This window comes from Galeopterus variegatus, unplaced genomic scaffold (genome assembly GCF_000696425.1).
Source record: "Galeopterus variegatus unplaced genomic scaffold, G_variegatus-3.0.2 Scaffold7042, whole genome shotgun sequence".
NCBI classification, from domain to species: domain Eukaryota; kingdom Metazoa; phylum Chordata; class Mammalia; order Dermoptera; family Cynocephalidae; genus Galeopterus; species Galeopterus variegatus.
In genome coordinates, this window is record NW_007733153.1 from 31995 (window position 1) to 44815 (window position 12821).

The 12821-nt window shown below is 46.3% G+C and overlaps 1 protein-coding gene across 1 annotated transcript in view; it reads right to left on the bottom strand.

The window, feature by feature from the left end:
- Nucleotides 1-12821, bottom strand: part of LOC103607014 (xaa-Pro dipeptidase-like) — a gene marked incomplete at its 3' end in the record, with an annotated part of 44397 nt that overhangs the window by 1423 nt on the left and 30153 nt on the right. The window contains exons 8-9 of the mRNA XM_008591567.1: nucleotides 9447-9491; nucleotides 448-523 (exon numbers count right to left, since the gene is read on the bottom strand). Of these exons, the coding sequence (XP_008589789.1) occupies nucleotides 448-523; nucleotides 9447-9491 (121 nt within the window). The remainder of the gene's footprint in view (nucleotides 1-447; nucleotides 524-9446; nucleotides 9492-12821) is intronic.

Genomic DNA, 12821 nt, shown 5'->3' on the forward strand with positions numbered 1-12821 from the left:
ACTGAGGGTTGCGATCCGTTGCCGGTCACGAAAAAAGACAAAAAGGAAAAAAAAATTTTTAAAAATTTTAAAAAAAGAAAATGGATGATAGTAATAAATGTGCTTGAATCATAATTAAGGACAATAGATTCTTTAAAATGAGCTGAAAACTGTCAGAATGCCAGGAAGGAGAACCCTACCCGCCTAGAAGTCAGGACTTCTTGTTGGAAAATTTCCTGAGGGTTAGTGACCACTACTCCCATGAAGGGTGGGTGCCTTAAGGTGAGGAACTGGGGCACAGCCTCTCCTGTCCCTGCCCTGTGCCCACCAAGGAACAGAAAAGAGAGTCATCAGTGTGCGAAGCTCCTTGGCTCTCACATGGTCCTCAGGGACCACAGCCCACCATGCGACCACCCATCTCCATGCAGTTCTCTTGCCCCACCCAACCAGAACCAGTGCCCGACTTACCTCCCTGTGGGCCTCACTGGAGATTTTATTGGTGTAGCGCAAAACCTCCAGCTCCATGTTGGTCTTAAACACTCTGCTTCAGAGAGAAGGAAGACAGAGCAGCAAATAAGTGACTTCCAGCAGGGGCTGGCTGGACTCCCCCAGGGAGATCTCGGGGCCCACCACACCCTGCACAGCCTGGTAAGGGGCACCCTGATAGGCCTGCCTGTGGCTGCACAGGATCACAGTGGGGCCACCAAATCTGGAAGGGAGCAGAATGATGCCAACCTGCCCTACCACCAGCCACAGGAGTGCAGGCTGTTTCCAGTGACAAGATCTGGAAGAAGCCCAGACTCTGCAGCCAGGTACACCTGCCTTCCTGAGCCTCAGTCTCCTCACCCATAGAAGGGGGGTAAAATCTACAATGCCCAGGTCATTGGACCTTAACCTTAAGTGTGCTGCCTCCCAAAGCTCTGCCCAGTTGGCTGAAGAGGCCTCTTGTTTCCTCCCCTACCCCACACCCTGCCCATGGGGCAGCTCAGGGACACCCAGTGACTCAGGCCCTTGCCTGAGACGGGGACAGGTGCAGGGCAGGGGGACAGGGGGAGGGGGAACCACCTGCAGCCATGTGTGTGCAGGTACAAATGCAGAGAAACATGGGAGACTAGGAGCAGATGGGAAGAACTCAGCAGCAAGGGAGGAGAGAGGGCACGTGTGAGGCAGGGCAGGCAGAACCAGGAGACCCTGCTGCGCCACCTGCAACTGGACTCAGGGGTTCCTGGGATCCTCACAACAAACCCATGTTCATTTGCTCAAACTTGGTTAGGTTCTGGTCCTTGCAATCAATCTCATCTCCAAGTAAGACTCGCATAAAGGAGCTAAATAAATGTTTTCTACCTCCACCCATTTCAAATAACTAACTCCAGACCCACAGGCATTTAAATGGCAGCTCTGACAAGTCATTAAGAGCACAGGCTCAGGAGACAGACCCTGGGTTCTCCAATCCCAGCTCTACTCCATCCTGGCTGTGTGGCTGAGACCCTTACTCTGTGCCTCAGTTTCCTCATCTATAAAGTGGAGGTAATGACTTCCTCATAGGGCTGTTGTGAGAATAACTTAGTATTTTCAAATCTCCAAGGACAGTGCCTGGCATGTAAATGCTATGTAGATTTGTTACATAAACTAAGTAAAATGCAAGCCTGTAGATACTGCCTCATCCACACTATCCACCTTGAAGCCAGACAGAATCTTCTGACATCCTTAGGTAGGATAATATGTCCCTGTATTTACAACAGGCCCATGAAGGCGAAAGCAAACAGGGCTTCTTTCTACATTGCCATTCACTGGGGCTTGTTCCATGTTAGGTCCCATAAATGGCAGTGGCCACTGGCTGCACTGCCCAACTTGTCCCCTAGCTGTGGGAAGTGCTGGCAGCCAACAAGTCCTCTCTAGGAATGCCCCAAAGCCACACCCCTGTACTGGTTTCCTCGACTTGACGGAAAAAATAAAGACCAAGTTCCCGTGTTTCAACTGGGAACGTCTCTGCTGGGCCACTCCAGCTCCAAAGCTCCATGGGATCAGCTGAGGCTTCTTGTGACTACACTGAGCCCAAGCCTGCTCCTTCACTCCACCGCACATGGTGAGAGGAGGAGAGGGGGAGGGGAGGGAAGGGGGGAGAGGGGGATGAACCTCCTTTCTTTCCTGAGGAGGCAGACCCTGAAGCCTGACAGTGTACTGTGTATCATCTAAACTGTCCTGGCAACTGTCCTGCCTGGGGACCAGAGGCTTGTTCCTGTTCCCTAGAGGTTGAGGGTCTAGATTCAAGGATACTCAAAACTCGAGTACAGGACTCAAACGAACAGCTCAGGCTCCTGAGGGCCAAATCCATTTGCAGCCAATTGTGTTTTCTTCCCAACTGCCACCCTCCAGGGCAGCAAATGCAGTGATGGCCACAGGTGGGACCAGGCCCAGGCTGTACCCACCTCCAGCCCACAAAGTCCTCCACTTTCCAGGCAGGAGCCTCCCTTTGCCTCTCTATTCAGCTTAGGTCCCTCCCTGGGCCTTCCCACCTGCAACACTATTTCTTTTTTTTTGGCAGCTGGCCAGCATGGGATCTGAACCCTTGACCTTGGTGTTAACGACACTGTGCTCTGCTCCAGGGCCAATGAGCACTGCCAGGGAAAGCTGTGCGGATAGCCCAGCAAGCTCCTAGTCACCGGCCTCAGCAAGGCCCCTGGTTCTGCCATGAGCTGCAGGGGAGCATGCAGGAGGGCTACTCTCAACTTTCCCACCTTCCCCAGATCTCTCCCCTACCTCAGGCGCCTTCTCAGCAGATGAATGAACTCATCTCCCACTTCACAGGAGAAAGAAGCCAGCGGATGGACCCAGTCTCGCCTCTCCTCCAAACTCCCAAGCCTTCTCCCTCCCCGACCTGTCCTCTCCTCCCTCCCTCCCCTTATCAAGGGAAGGCTACCCTCTTCCCCTGAGCCAGACCCCACTTTCTCCAGTTTGGACAACCTCTCCAGCCTCCACCAGCCTCCGGACCTCTAGCCCTGCCTGCTCCCTGACAGGAGCTGGGGATCTGTAGGAAATGCAAATCTCGTTGTGCTTTCCCTGGTTTAAAACCTTTCAGTGGCCTCTAGGTGTCCTCAGGATGAAGCTAAAACTCTACAGAGGGACTTGTGAGGCTCTCCAGGCCTGGGCCCCTGCCACTCCCTCCCCCAGCTTCCCCCTCCTCTGCCTGGAACTTACTGCTGTCCTTTCTTCTAACTGTGTGGTCTCCAGCTCCCACCTTTCTCAAGGCAGGGGAGGGGCTTCCTCCATGCCCCCCATCCTAGGCTGAATCCCTTCTCTATGTTCCCTGGACAGTCTGTATGAATCCTCAGAAAACTATCACACTTGTCATTTCTTTTAAGTCTCCTCCAAAAAGCTACAGCCCTGGACAGCCAGGTCCCAGTACCAGAAATGCCTGGCCCAGAGCAGACGCACAGAACCGGAGGGTCATCAACACTATCTAGGCATTGCACCAAAGCCAGAAAACATCTTATTTCCAACAAGGTGAGCTAATGGCCTCATTTCAAAAAGAAATGTCACCTACCCCACACTCTGCCCCAGGGGAGTCCACCAGGTCTGAGCAGGACAGTGCTCGCCCTGATATGCTGGGCAGTGCAGGGGCCCAAACTCCCGCTGCCACTGCCTCACCCCCGGCCACACGGGTAGGGAAAGGCAGCCCAGGATTTGTGCCCCAGAGCTCACACTCACAGGCTCTCCACTCTGCCCCTCCCTGCAGCTCGAGCATCCTCACCCGAGATGAGCCGGAAGTGCATAATCAGCCCAAGGAGAAAGAAGGCTTGGGTCCCAAACCACATTTTCTTCTGATCAGAAACAGTAAGAATTTTCAGCCATCGACACCCACTATTGTGCTTTCTTTTCTAATTTTACCTTGAGTAAAGTGACAGACTGGGCCTCTAACTGGTTTACCCAGGACTTATTTTTTTAATCACATTAAAAAAACACTCAAACTGAACCAGGGCAAATTATCCCAACAAGGCAGTTCTCTCATGAAACCAGCCTGGCTGGGCTTTGGCCTGGCCCAATTTCATCCATGCTTAAATAGATGTCGGCTGTGTGCTGGCTTAACCAATTATTCATTTGATACTCTGGACCTGAAGTCTCACTCAGGTGCCAGGCAGAGAGAGAGGGATGCATCCCACCCAGGCTCAGTTATCTCCAAGACACAAGCACCAGAAATTGTTTTCAAGATTACTGCAGAGAACAGTGAGACTTTCTAGCAATCTGCATGGTTTCTCCCCACCCTCAGGAGGAATTCACCACTCTGGACATGATGAGGCTATTTCTGCTATTCTTGAACAAAAAGGACAAGAAAAAGGGGATTCTTCAGCCTCTGCAGACAACCATCTGGGAGTGAGGGATGCTCAGTGCCAAGCTCAGAACCAGCCTTGTCTGGCCCAAAGATGTGTGGGGTGGTGGTTAGAGATACGATCTACAAGGCTGATATCCCAATGAGAGGACAAAGGCCATCTCCTCTAGGAAGCAACAGAGGACCATGGCTTAGACAGGACAACACAGATGCCACATAAGAAGTTAGGGCAGAAGGCAGATCAGGCTATTCTGCCCGGAAGAGGAGGTCCCTCACGTATGCTGGGGGACGTGAGCGTGGCACAGCCTCACATGCGGTCCCCCAGCTCCCTGCCATGCTGTGAGCATCACCACTGCAAGGGGGCCGCTCAAACAGAAAGGGGGTCACACAAGCACAGGGAGGATGAGGAGGCCAAGGCTCCTACCCCACTCTGGGCCCAGAGTCTCCTGTTACAGGCCTGAAATCAGAAAAACTGGACTAGGCAGAGGTGTATTTGTGCACTTTTTTTGCCTTAAATTTTCAAAGGTCACGAAACTGCCTCTGAACATTATACTCAGGACTAAGACATCAATTAACTGAGGTCTAAATACTCCACTGATTAAAATAGTCGCAAGACAAGATGAAGTATTTCCAAAATCAGTCTCTAAGCATCAAAGTGCTACGGTGTTGAACAAAACCCATTAAAAGTCCAAGAAATCCATCTCTCCTGGAGACGAATGTGCAGGGAATGGTTCTGTGGGAGCAGGTGGGTGGGAATTCAACACCACAGGATCCCCACAGCCATCCCTTCCACACCTGTGACCCAGTGATGCAAGGGGTAAAATCCCACCACAAAGGGAGGGACAGAAAGAAAAGACTTGGCTAAAATTACATATCCTCAGGAGGCTCAATCAATAACCACAGCCATCCCTTCCACACCTGTGACCCAGTGATGCAAAGGGTAAAATCCCACCACAATGGGAGGGACAGAAAGAAAAGACTTGGCTAAAATTACATATCCTCAGGAGGCTCAATCAATAAGTCCTCTTAGAGAAACCAGAGCCATGAAGAAACCATAGTTTAGCTCAGCTGGGAGCTGAGTGTGCCCAAGAACTGTGCAGGGACCGGCAGGCGTGGATGGGAGGACCACCTCCTTGCCCACATCAGGGCCAATATACCTTGCCTCTGTCTGCTGCTCCCACACCCCACCTCCTGGCACACAGTAACTCAAGTTCCCACTCTGCCCCAGGAACCCCACTTTCCATTGGCTTCCTCATTAACATAGGTTTAAATGCCTGTTCATTAGGAGACAAAGATAAGCAATCTTACTGGAATGCTTTTTACCAAGACTCTAGGTACCTTTTCTAATTGGGACATGGTACCCAGGACATAGGGTCCCCTAAACCATCCCCGGCTTACCATCTCCCATGCACACAGAAAGGCAAGGGAGCAGAAAATAGATGTTACCCACTGCCTGATTGATGCATGTAGGACATTTTCACTCCATGTAATTAACAGCTCTAAAACCAGCGTATGACTCAATTTAACACAGTCTCACTTAAAATCCAAGAAGGCACACAGCGGTTGCTGACATGCTTGCTCTTCTGTGACACTTCCAGAGGTACTTAACCAAAACCCAAGGCACTGGGCTATAGGCAGTACGAAAGCATCTCCTTTTATTTCCTACTCTACCTTCAGATCAATTTAATCATCTGCAAAACAGGAAAGTAGAACCACAGCCTAAATTATGGAAGTAGGACGCCTGTTCTTATTAAGTTTCAACTTTTGACCTTCACATTCAAACTGTCATACCCAGCACAAGGAAAGAAATTATCAGTTATGATCTCATGTTTGTGGGGAAGGGTATGATTACAGAGGAATTTACAGGAAATCAAAAAGGCACTGCTTGAGAGAATGGAAAACAATAAAACAGTCACAGAAAGGAAATGAATGACACCTAAACAAAGATGAGAAAGTGAGCCTCCCCATGCTAGGAGAGGCTGCTCGTTGCCTCCCAATCAGACAGGCTCCAGGAGGAACCCCAAGTCCCCAGACAAGCTGCTAGCTGGGGTGTGTGTGGGTACAGAGGATGCACAGCCACACACCTCTGGTTCCCCACCCTGCTACACCCTGGCCTTGGCACAAGATGCATTCCGAAGGCTCCGAGCACCCTGTGAACCCAGTGGCCAAGAGTGAACTGAGAGAGAGGCTGACCCCCAGGCATGCCACCCCCAAGGGTGCTCCTCAGTGCTGCAAGGGGCGCACAAGATCCTGGAACCAGCAGCCTGGATTCAACTGGCTTTTTCATGGGCAATTCACTAACCTCCCCTTCCCCAGTTTCCTCATCTGTATCTTGTGGATTACTAGAGCACGTACCTGACAGAGCATAAATAAAATACCTCTTTTAAATAAGGTGGCATGTGTCAAGTGCTTAGCATGGTAACTTGCACATAGGGAACCTTAACAGGTGACAGCCAGTATTATTAAGATGTGCCAGCATTTGACTTACAATCCCATTCCATCCTGAGTTATCCGCCTACTTTGCAGGTGAAGAAACCCAGGCTAGGTGATTTTCCACGTCCATACTGTGAGTTAGATATTACTATATTATACCTCCATTTTACAGATGAAGAAGCTGAGTCTCAGAAAAGTTACATGACTTCCTGAGCAGGGCAGGCTGGGGTTAGAACCAGGGGATGTCCCCAAGTTGATGGTGTTCCATTACCGGCAGGCAGCTACCCTCCACAGGGCCCAGAGAAGGAGAGGGGAGAAAGCATTCAGGACACAGGGGCCAAAGATGGTGCACCGAGTCATCACTTAACGTCATGGAAGGCTCACTCACTCTCGTACACGAGGTACCTGTCACCCTTCCACCCAGAATCCTTCCTTGCATTACTTGGAGTGGATCCACAAGAGTGACTGCAGTCACCACGGAGATGGGACTCAAGCTATTAAAGGATACCCTTGAGGTGGTAAGGACAATGTGACATTTCTAAAATAATTCTACTGCCATCAAACGCCAAATAAGTCCTTTCTGCTGCTCACTTTAATAAAGTTGGGAGGTATTCTTATGAGCATATAGAGTCCATCTCAGAGCCTTAGAAATGTCACTAGAATTAAAGTGTGCTTGTTCCAAAGTGACAAACTAATGAGGTATCCTTTAGGAGAGCTGGAGCACATGACCCAGCCATGGTCTCCAAAGCACCCAAACTGTAACTGACCATGAGAGAATGTCACATGTGAGGCAGGATACATAAGTGGACATGGGCCCATTCTGGGTATCAGGGATTAATTCTGCCAATGGGGGGCTACACATGGGCCAGACATTTGTTTATTTATAAAGACAAGAGGAGTAGGCTGTGAACTTGATGCACACAGGCCTGCATCTTCACAGAGTATGTGGTGGTGATGGACACCGGGCCAGGACTGCTGACAGAGCTGGGATGGGCTTGCCTGGCCTCTAATGCTCCTATGGGTCAGTATCAACACCTGTCTACAGCCCTCAGATCTCCACTGCTGGCTCAGCCCTCTCTCCCACTGGCACCTGCCTCAGACTCAACACACCCCAAACAAGTCCCAGATCTGCCATAGCATCTGCCCCTTCCAGCCGTCCGCATTTCAGTGCCATATCACCCACCTGCTCAGGACAAAAACCCAGAGCCACCTTCAACTCCACCTTTCACTCAACCATCACGGCTGGTTCCTCCCAGGAGTTTTTCTCTTCACTATTGCTTTACCTCTCAAATCTGTCACACCACCCCTACAACTGCCACCTGGACCCCTGCAACATCCTCTGACCTGGCAACCTGTTCCCACTCTTGCCCCGCAGCTGAATCTCCAGTCTGAGGCCAACATGATTTTTTTTTTAATACAAACCTGATCCTACCACTCACTTGCTTAAACCCTTCAACGGTTTCCCATGTTTCTCCTTTCTCTCTCTCAAAAAAAGGTCAAAACTGACACCAATGCTGGCCTAGCCACTGCCCATCTCTCCAACCAGCCTCAGGCTCTACTTCCATGGTTCCACACTGACCACACAAGGCCATCACCTTGTCTCTTTGAGCAAGTGGTCCCTTGGCCTGGATCACTCTTTCCTTCTTCCTTACTCCTGCATCTCACCCAGCTGACTCTTCATCCTTCAGGTCACTGTGTTCCCAGGCTCAAAGACTAGGTGAGTCAGATCTCCCCACTAGATGGGAAGACATGATCATGCAGATTTTGGACCAGATGAGTGAAGCCTACACATCTCCCAGTCAAGTGATGATGTGGCCAAGGCCCTGCTTTGCCTCTCTTCTACATTCACAATAAGTTAGCCATACAACAAAGAAAAAATGTTCTGCTGCTATCAAAGAGTAACTCCATGGCTCAGGAAGAAAACTAGTGGCACATCAGAGTTGCAGGGCCACATGCAGTGACCAACCTGAGAAGGCTCGCCCTGCAACCACCCAACAGAAACCAGATGTGCTGCACGAAGCCTACACATCTCCTAGTCAAGTGATGATGTGGCCAAGGCCCTGCTTTGCCTCTCTTCTACATTCACAATAAGTCAGCCATACAACAAAGAAAAAATGTTCTGCTGCTATCAAAGAGTAACTCCATGGCTCAGGAAGAAAACTAGTGGCACATCAGAGTTGCAGGGCCACGTGCAGTGACCAACCTGAGAAGGCTCGCCCTGCAACCACCCAACAGAAACCAGATGTGCTGCAGGTGGGGGCTGCCAGTGTCACCAAGGGATGAAAGAAGGTATCAAAACGACACATACACCAGGATGCCACACTTGTCAAGACATATGTGTGACATGAGGAAAATGCATTTACCTTTCTGACAATGGCATTATGGATGGTGTCTATTTCTACCCCTCTCACTATGTACCTTCTATCTGAGCTATGTAAGTTTGGCTTATTTATGGCAAGAACTTTTGAAAGAATGAAAATAAAGAAAATAATAAGAGAAATTTAATTGATATTCAAGTAACTCATGCCCTTTCAAAAAATCAATCAGCCAACCAATAACTACAAAAACAAAAATGGCTAAGGGAGGAGATTCTGGGGACTGGCTTTCTGAGGGGCTCTCTGAGGTGGGGTGGGTGAGAACCGCAGGGTCTCCCATCTCCATGAGCTGAGGACAACAAACAGCCAAGGTCGCCACAGGCCATACTTACCACTCAACAATCTCTGGGTGAAGAATGGTGTTGTTGACATTGAACCTGTAGAGGGAAAATAAATCAAGCCCATTAGTTCAATGGTCTATCATGCCCCAGCAAGAAATCCTCACTCAGGACATACATACCATGACCAAGAGAGGGCCCTAAACTCTAACTTCCCGATGCCCTGACCTGCAGAAGGCCTGCTGCTCACTTCCTGCAGCAGACCTGGTAGACTGGGCTGTGTCCTCCAAGTGCAGTCAGTTGAAAAGCAAGCTTTTTGCCTGCAAAACACATACCCCCCACCCCACTAGGCAGACAGCATAGCCTCTTCTGTCAGGTATACCAACACACACAAAATGGGGGTACCAGAAGGAAAGGAGAGAGAGAAAGGAGCAGAAAGAATATTTGAAAATAATGGCTGAAACCTTTGCCAATTTTATGAAAAACATTAATCTCCATATCCATAAAGCTCAATGAACTCCAAGCATGATAAATTCAAAGAAATCCACACCTAGATACATCATAATCAAACCATTAAAAAACAAAGAGCATCTTGAAAGTAGCAAGAGAAAAACAAATCATCACATACAAGGAATCCTCAAAAAAATGGCTGATTTCTCATCAGAAACTATGCAGGCCAGAAGGCAATGGGATGGCATATTCAAAGTGCCAAAAGAAAAAACCAAATTGTCAACTAAGAATTCTATATCCAGCAAAGCTATGCTTTAAAAATTAAGGAGACTTAAAACATTCCAGATAAACAAAAATCAAGAGAATTCATTGCTAGCAGACCTATCCTACAAGAAAAACTAAAAGGAAACCTTCAGAGTGAAATAAAAGGACACTATAGAGTAACTTGAATCCACATGAAGAAAAAAGGGCATTAGTAAAGGTAACCGTGTAGGCAAATATAAAGACAGCATAAATGTATTTTTCATTTGTAACTCCTTTTTTCCTTTTTTCTATCTGACTTAAAAGACAACTACATAAAGCAATAATTATAAATCTGTATTGAAAAGCACAAAATGTACAAAGATGCAATCTGTATGGAGTGACAGCACAAAGGAAGGAGAGAAAATGGAGAGACACGGGGCAAAGTCTTCACATACTATTAAAATTAAGTTGACATTAATGCAAACTAGTTTTTTTTTTTTTTTTTAAGTTTAAGGGGTCAATTGTAATCCCCAGGGTAGTCAGTAAGAAAACAACTAAAACATACAGAAAAGGAAATGAGAAAGGAATAAAAATGGTACACTACAAAAAAAAAATCAAACACAAAAGAAGGTAGTAATGGAGAAACTGAGAAACAAAAATGATGACACATAGAAAACTAACTCTAAAATGGCAGAAATCCTTTCTTATCAATAATTACTCTAGATGTAATTGGACTGAATTCTCCAATTATAAGGCAAGGATTGGCAAAATTAATTTAAAAATATGATCCAACTATATGCTCTAAAGAGACAGACTTTAGATTCAAAGACATAAATAGTGTGAAAGTGAAAGGATGAGAAAAGATATATTACACAAACAGAAACCAAAAGGAGCTGGAATAGCTATACTAACATCAGACAAAAAAAGCCTTAAGACAAAAAGTTTTACTAAGATAAAGAAGGGCACTTAAAAATGATAAACAGGTCAATCCACAAAAGAAGACATAACAATTACAAACATACACACAACTAACAGAACCCCAGGATATATGAATCAAAAATTGACAGAACTGAAGAGAGAAACGGACAATTCAACAATAGTTGGAGACATCAGTAATCTACTTTCAGTAATGGGTAGAACTAGACAGAAGATCAACAAAGAAACAGAAGACTTGAACAACACTATAAACCAACTAGACCTAACAGAGACATCCCCAGAATACTCCACCCAACAGCAGCAGAGAACCCATGTTCTGAAGGGCACATGGATCACTCTCCAGAACAGACTATATGTAACACCATAAAACAAGCTGTGAGAATTAAAGTCATACTAAGTATACCCTCTGATCACAGTGGAATGAAATAAGAAATCAATAATAGAAGGAAAACAGGAAAATACACAAATATGTAGAAATTAAATAATCCACTCCTAAAGAACCAGTAGGTCAATAAAGTAATCACAAGGGAAACAAGAAAATACTGAGACAGATGAAAAGGAAAACAGAACATAGCAAAACTTATAGGAATGAAAGAATTTTACAGAAATAAAAAGAATCATGAGGAAATATGATAAATAACTAAATGGCAACAAATTGGATAACCTATTTTAAATAGACAGATTCCAAAAGATACGAACTGCCAAATCAATACAAGAAATAGAAAATGTGAATTGACCTTTAACAAGTAAGGAGATTAAATTAGTAAACAAAAACTTCTCACAAAGAAAAGCCCAGGGCCAAATGTCTTCACTAGTAAAGTCTACCAAATGTTCAGAAAAGAATTAACATGAAGCATTCATAAACTCTTACACAAAGCAGAAGAAGAAAAAACACTTTTCAACTCACTTTATAAGGTCAATATTATCCTGATACCAAAACTAGACAAAGACACCACAAGAAAACTATAGACCAAAATCCCTTATGAATATAGACAAAAAAATTTTCCACAAAATACTAGCAAACAAAATCCAGCAACATGTAGAAAGGATATACATACATCATGACCAAGTGGAATTTTTCCCAGAATGCAAGTTACTTCAACATATGAAAATCAATCAATGTAGCACACTATATTAATAGACTATACAACAAAACCACATAATCATATCAATAGATGCAGAAAAAGCATCTGACAAGATCCAACTCCTTTTCATGATAAATAAAACCTCAACGAACTAGGAAGAGAAGGGAAACTTTTCAACCTAATAAATAGCATCTATGAAAAACCCACAGCTAACATCTTATCAAACTTAATGGCAAGAGACTTAAACCTTTCCCTGAAGATGAAGAACAAGGCAAGGATGTCTGTTCTCTCCATTTCTGTTCAACATTGTACTGGAGGTTCTAACCAAGGCAAGAAAAAAATAAAAGACATCAAGGTTGAAAAGGAAGAAGTAAAAAGAAGTAAAACTATCTCTACTTGCAGATGACATAAACTTGTATATAGAAAATCTAAGCAATATACACACCCCACTCCCCGACTAGAGCTAATAAGCAAGTTCAGTAAGGTTACAGGATATATGATCAACATACAAAAATTATCTTTACCCTGATATCTGCATCCAGCCCAGCAACGACTGCTGGAAGCTCCCTGGTCTCCCCTGCTGGAACGACGGGGGTGCCACAGGCCTCAACCATGCTCCCCCTCTTTCCTCCTCCTCCCACCCTGTTTCCCTCCCCCTTTCTTTTCCCCTTACCCCCCTACTACTCTGCAACAATATCTTAGAATGTAAAAAAAA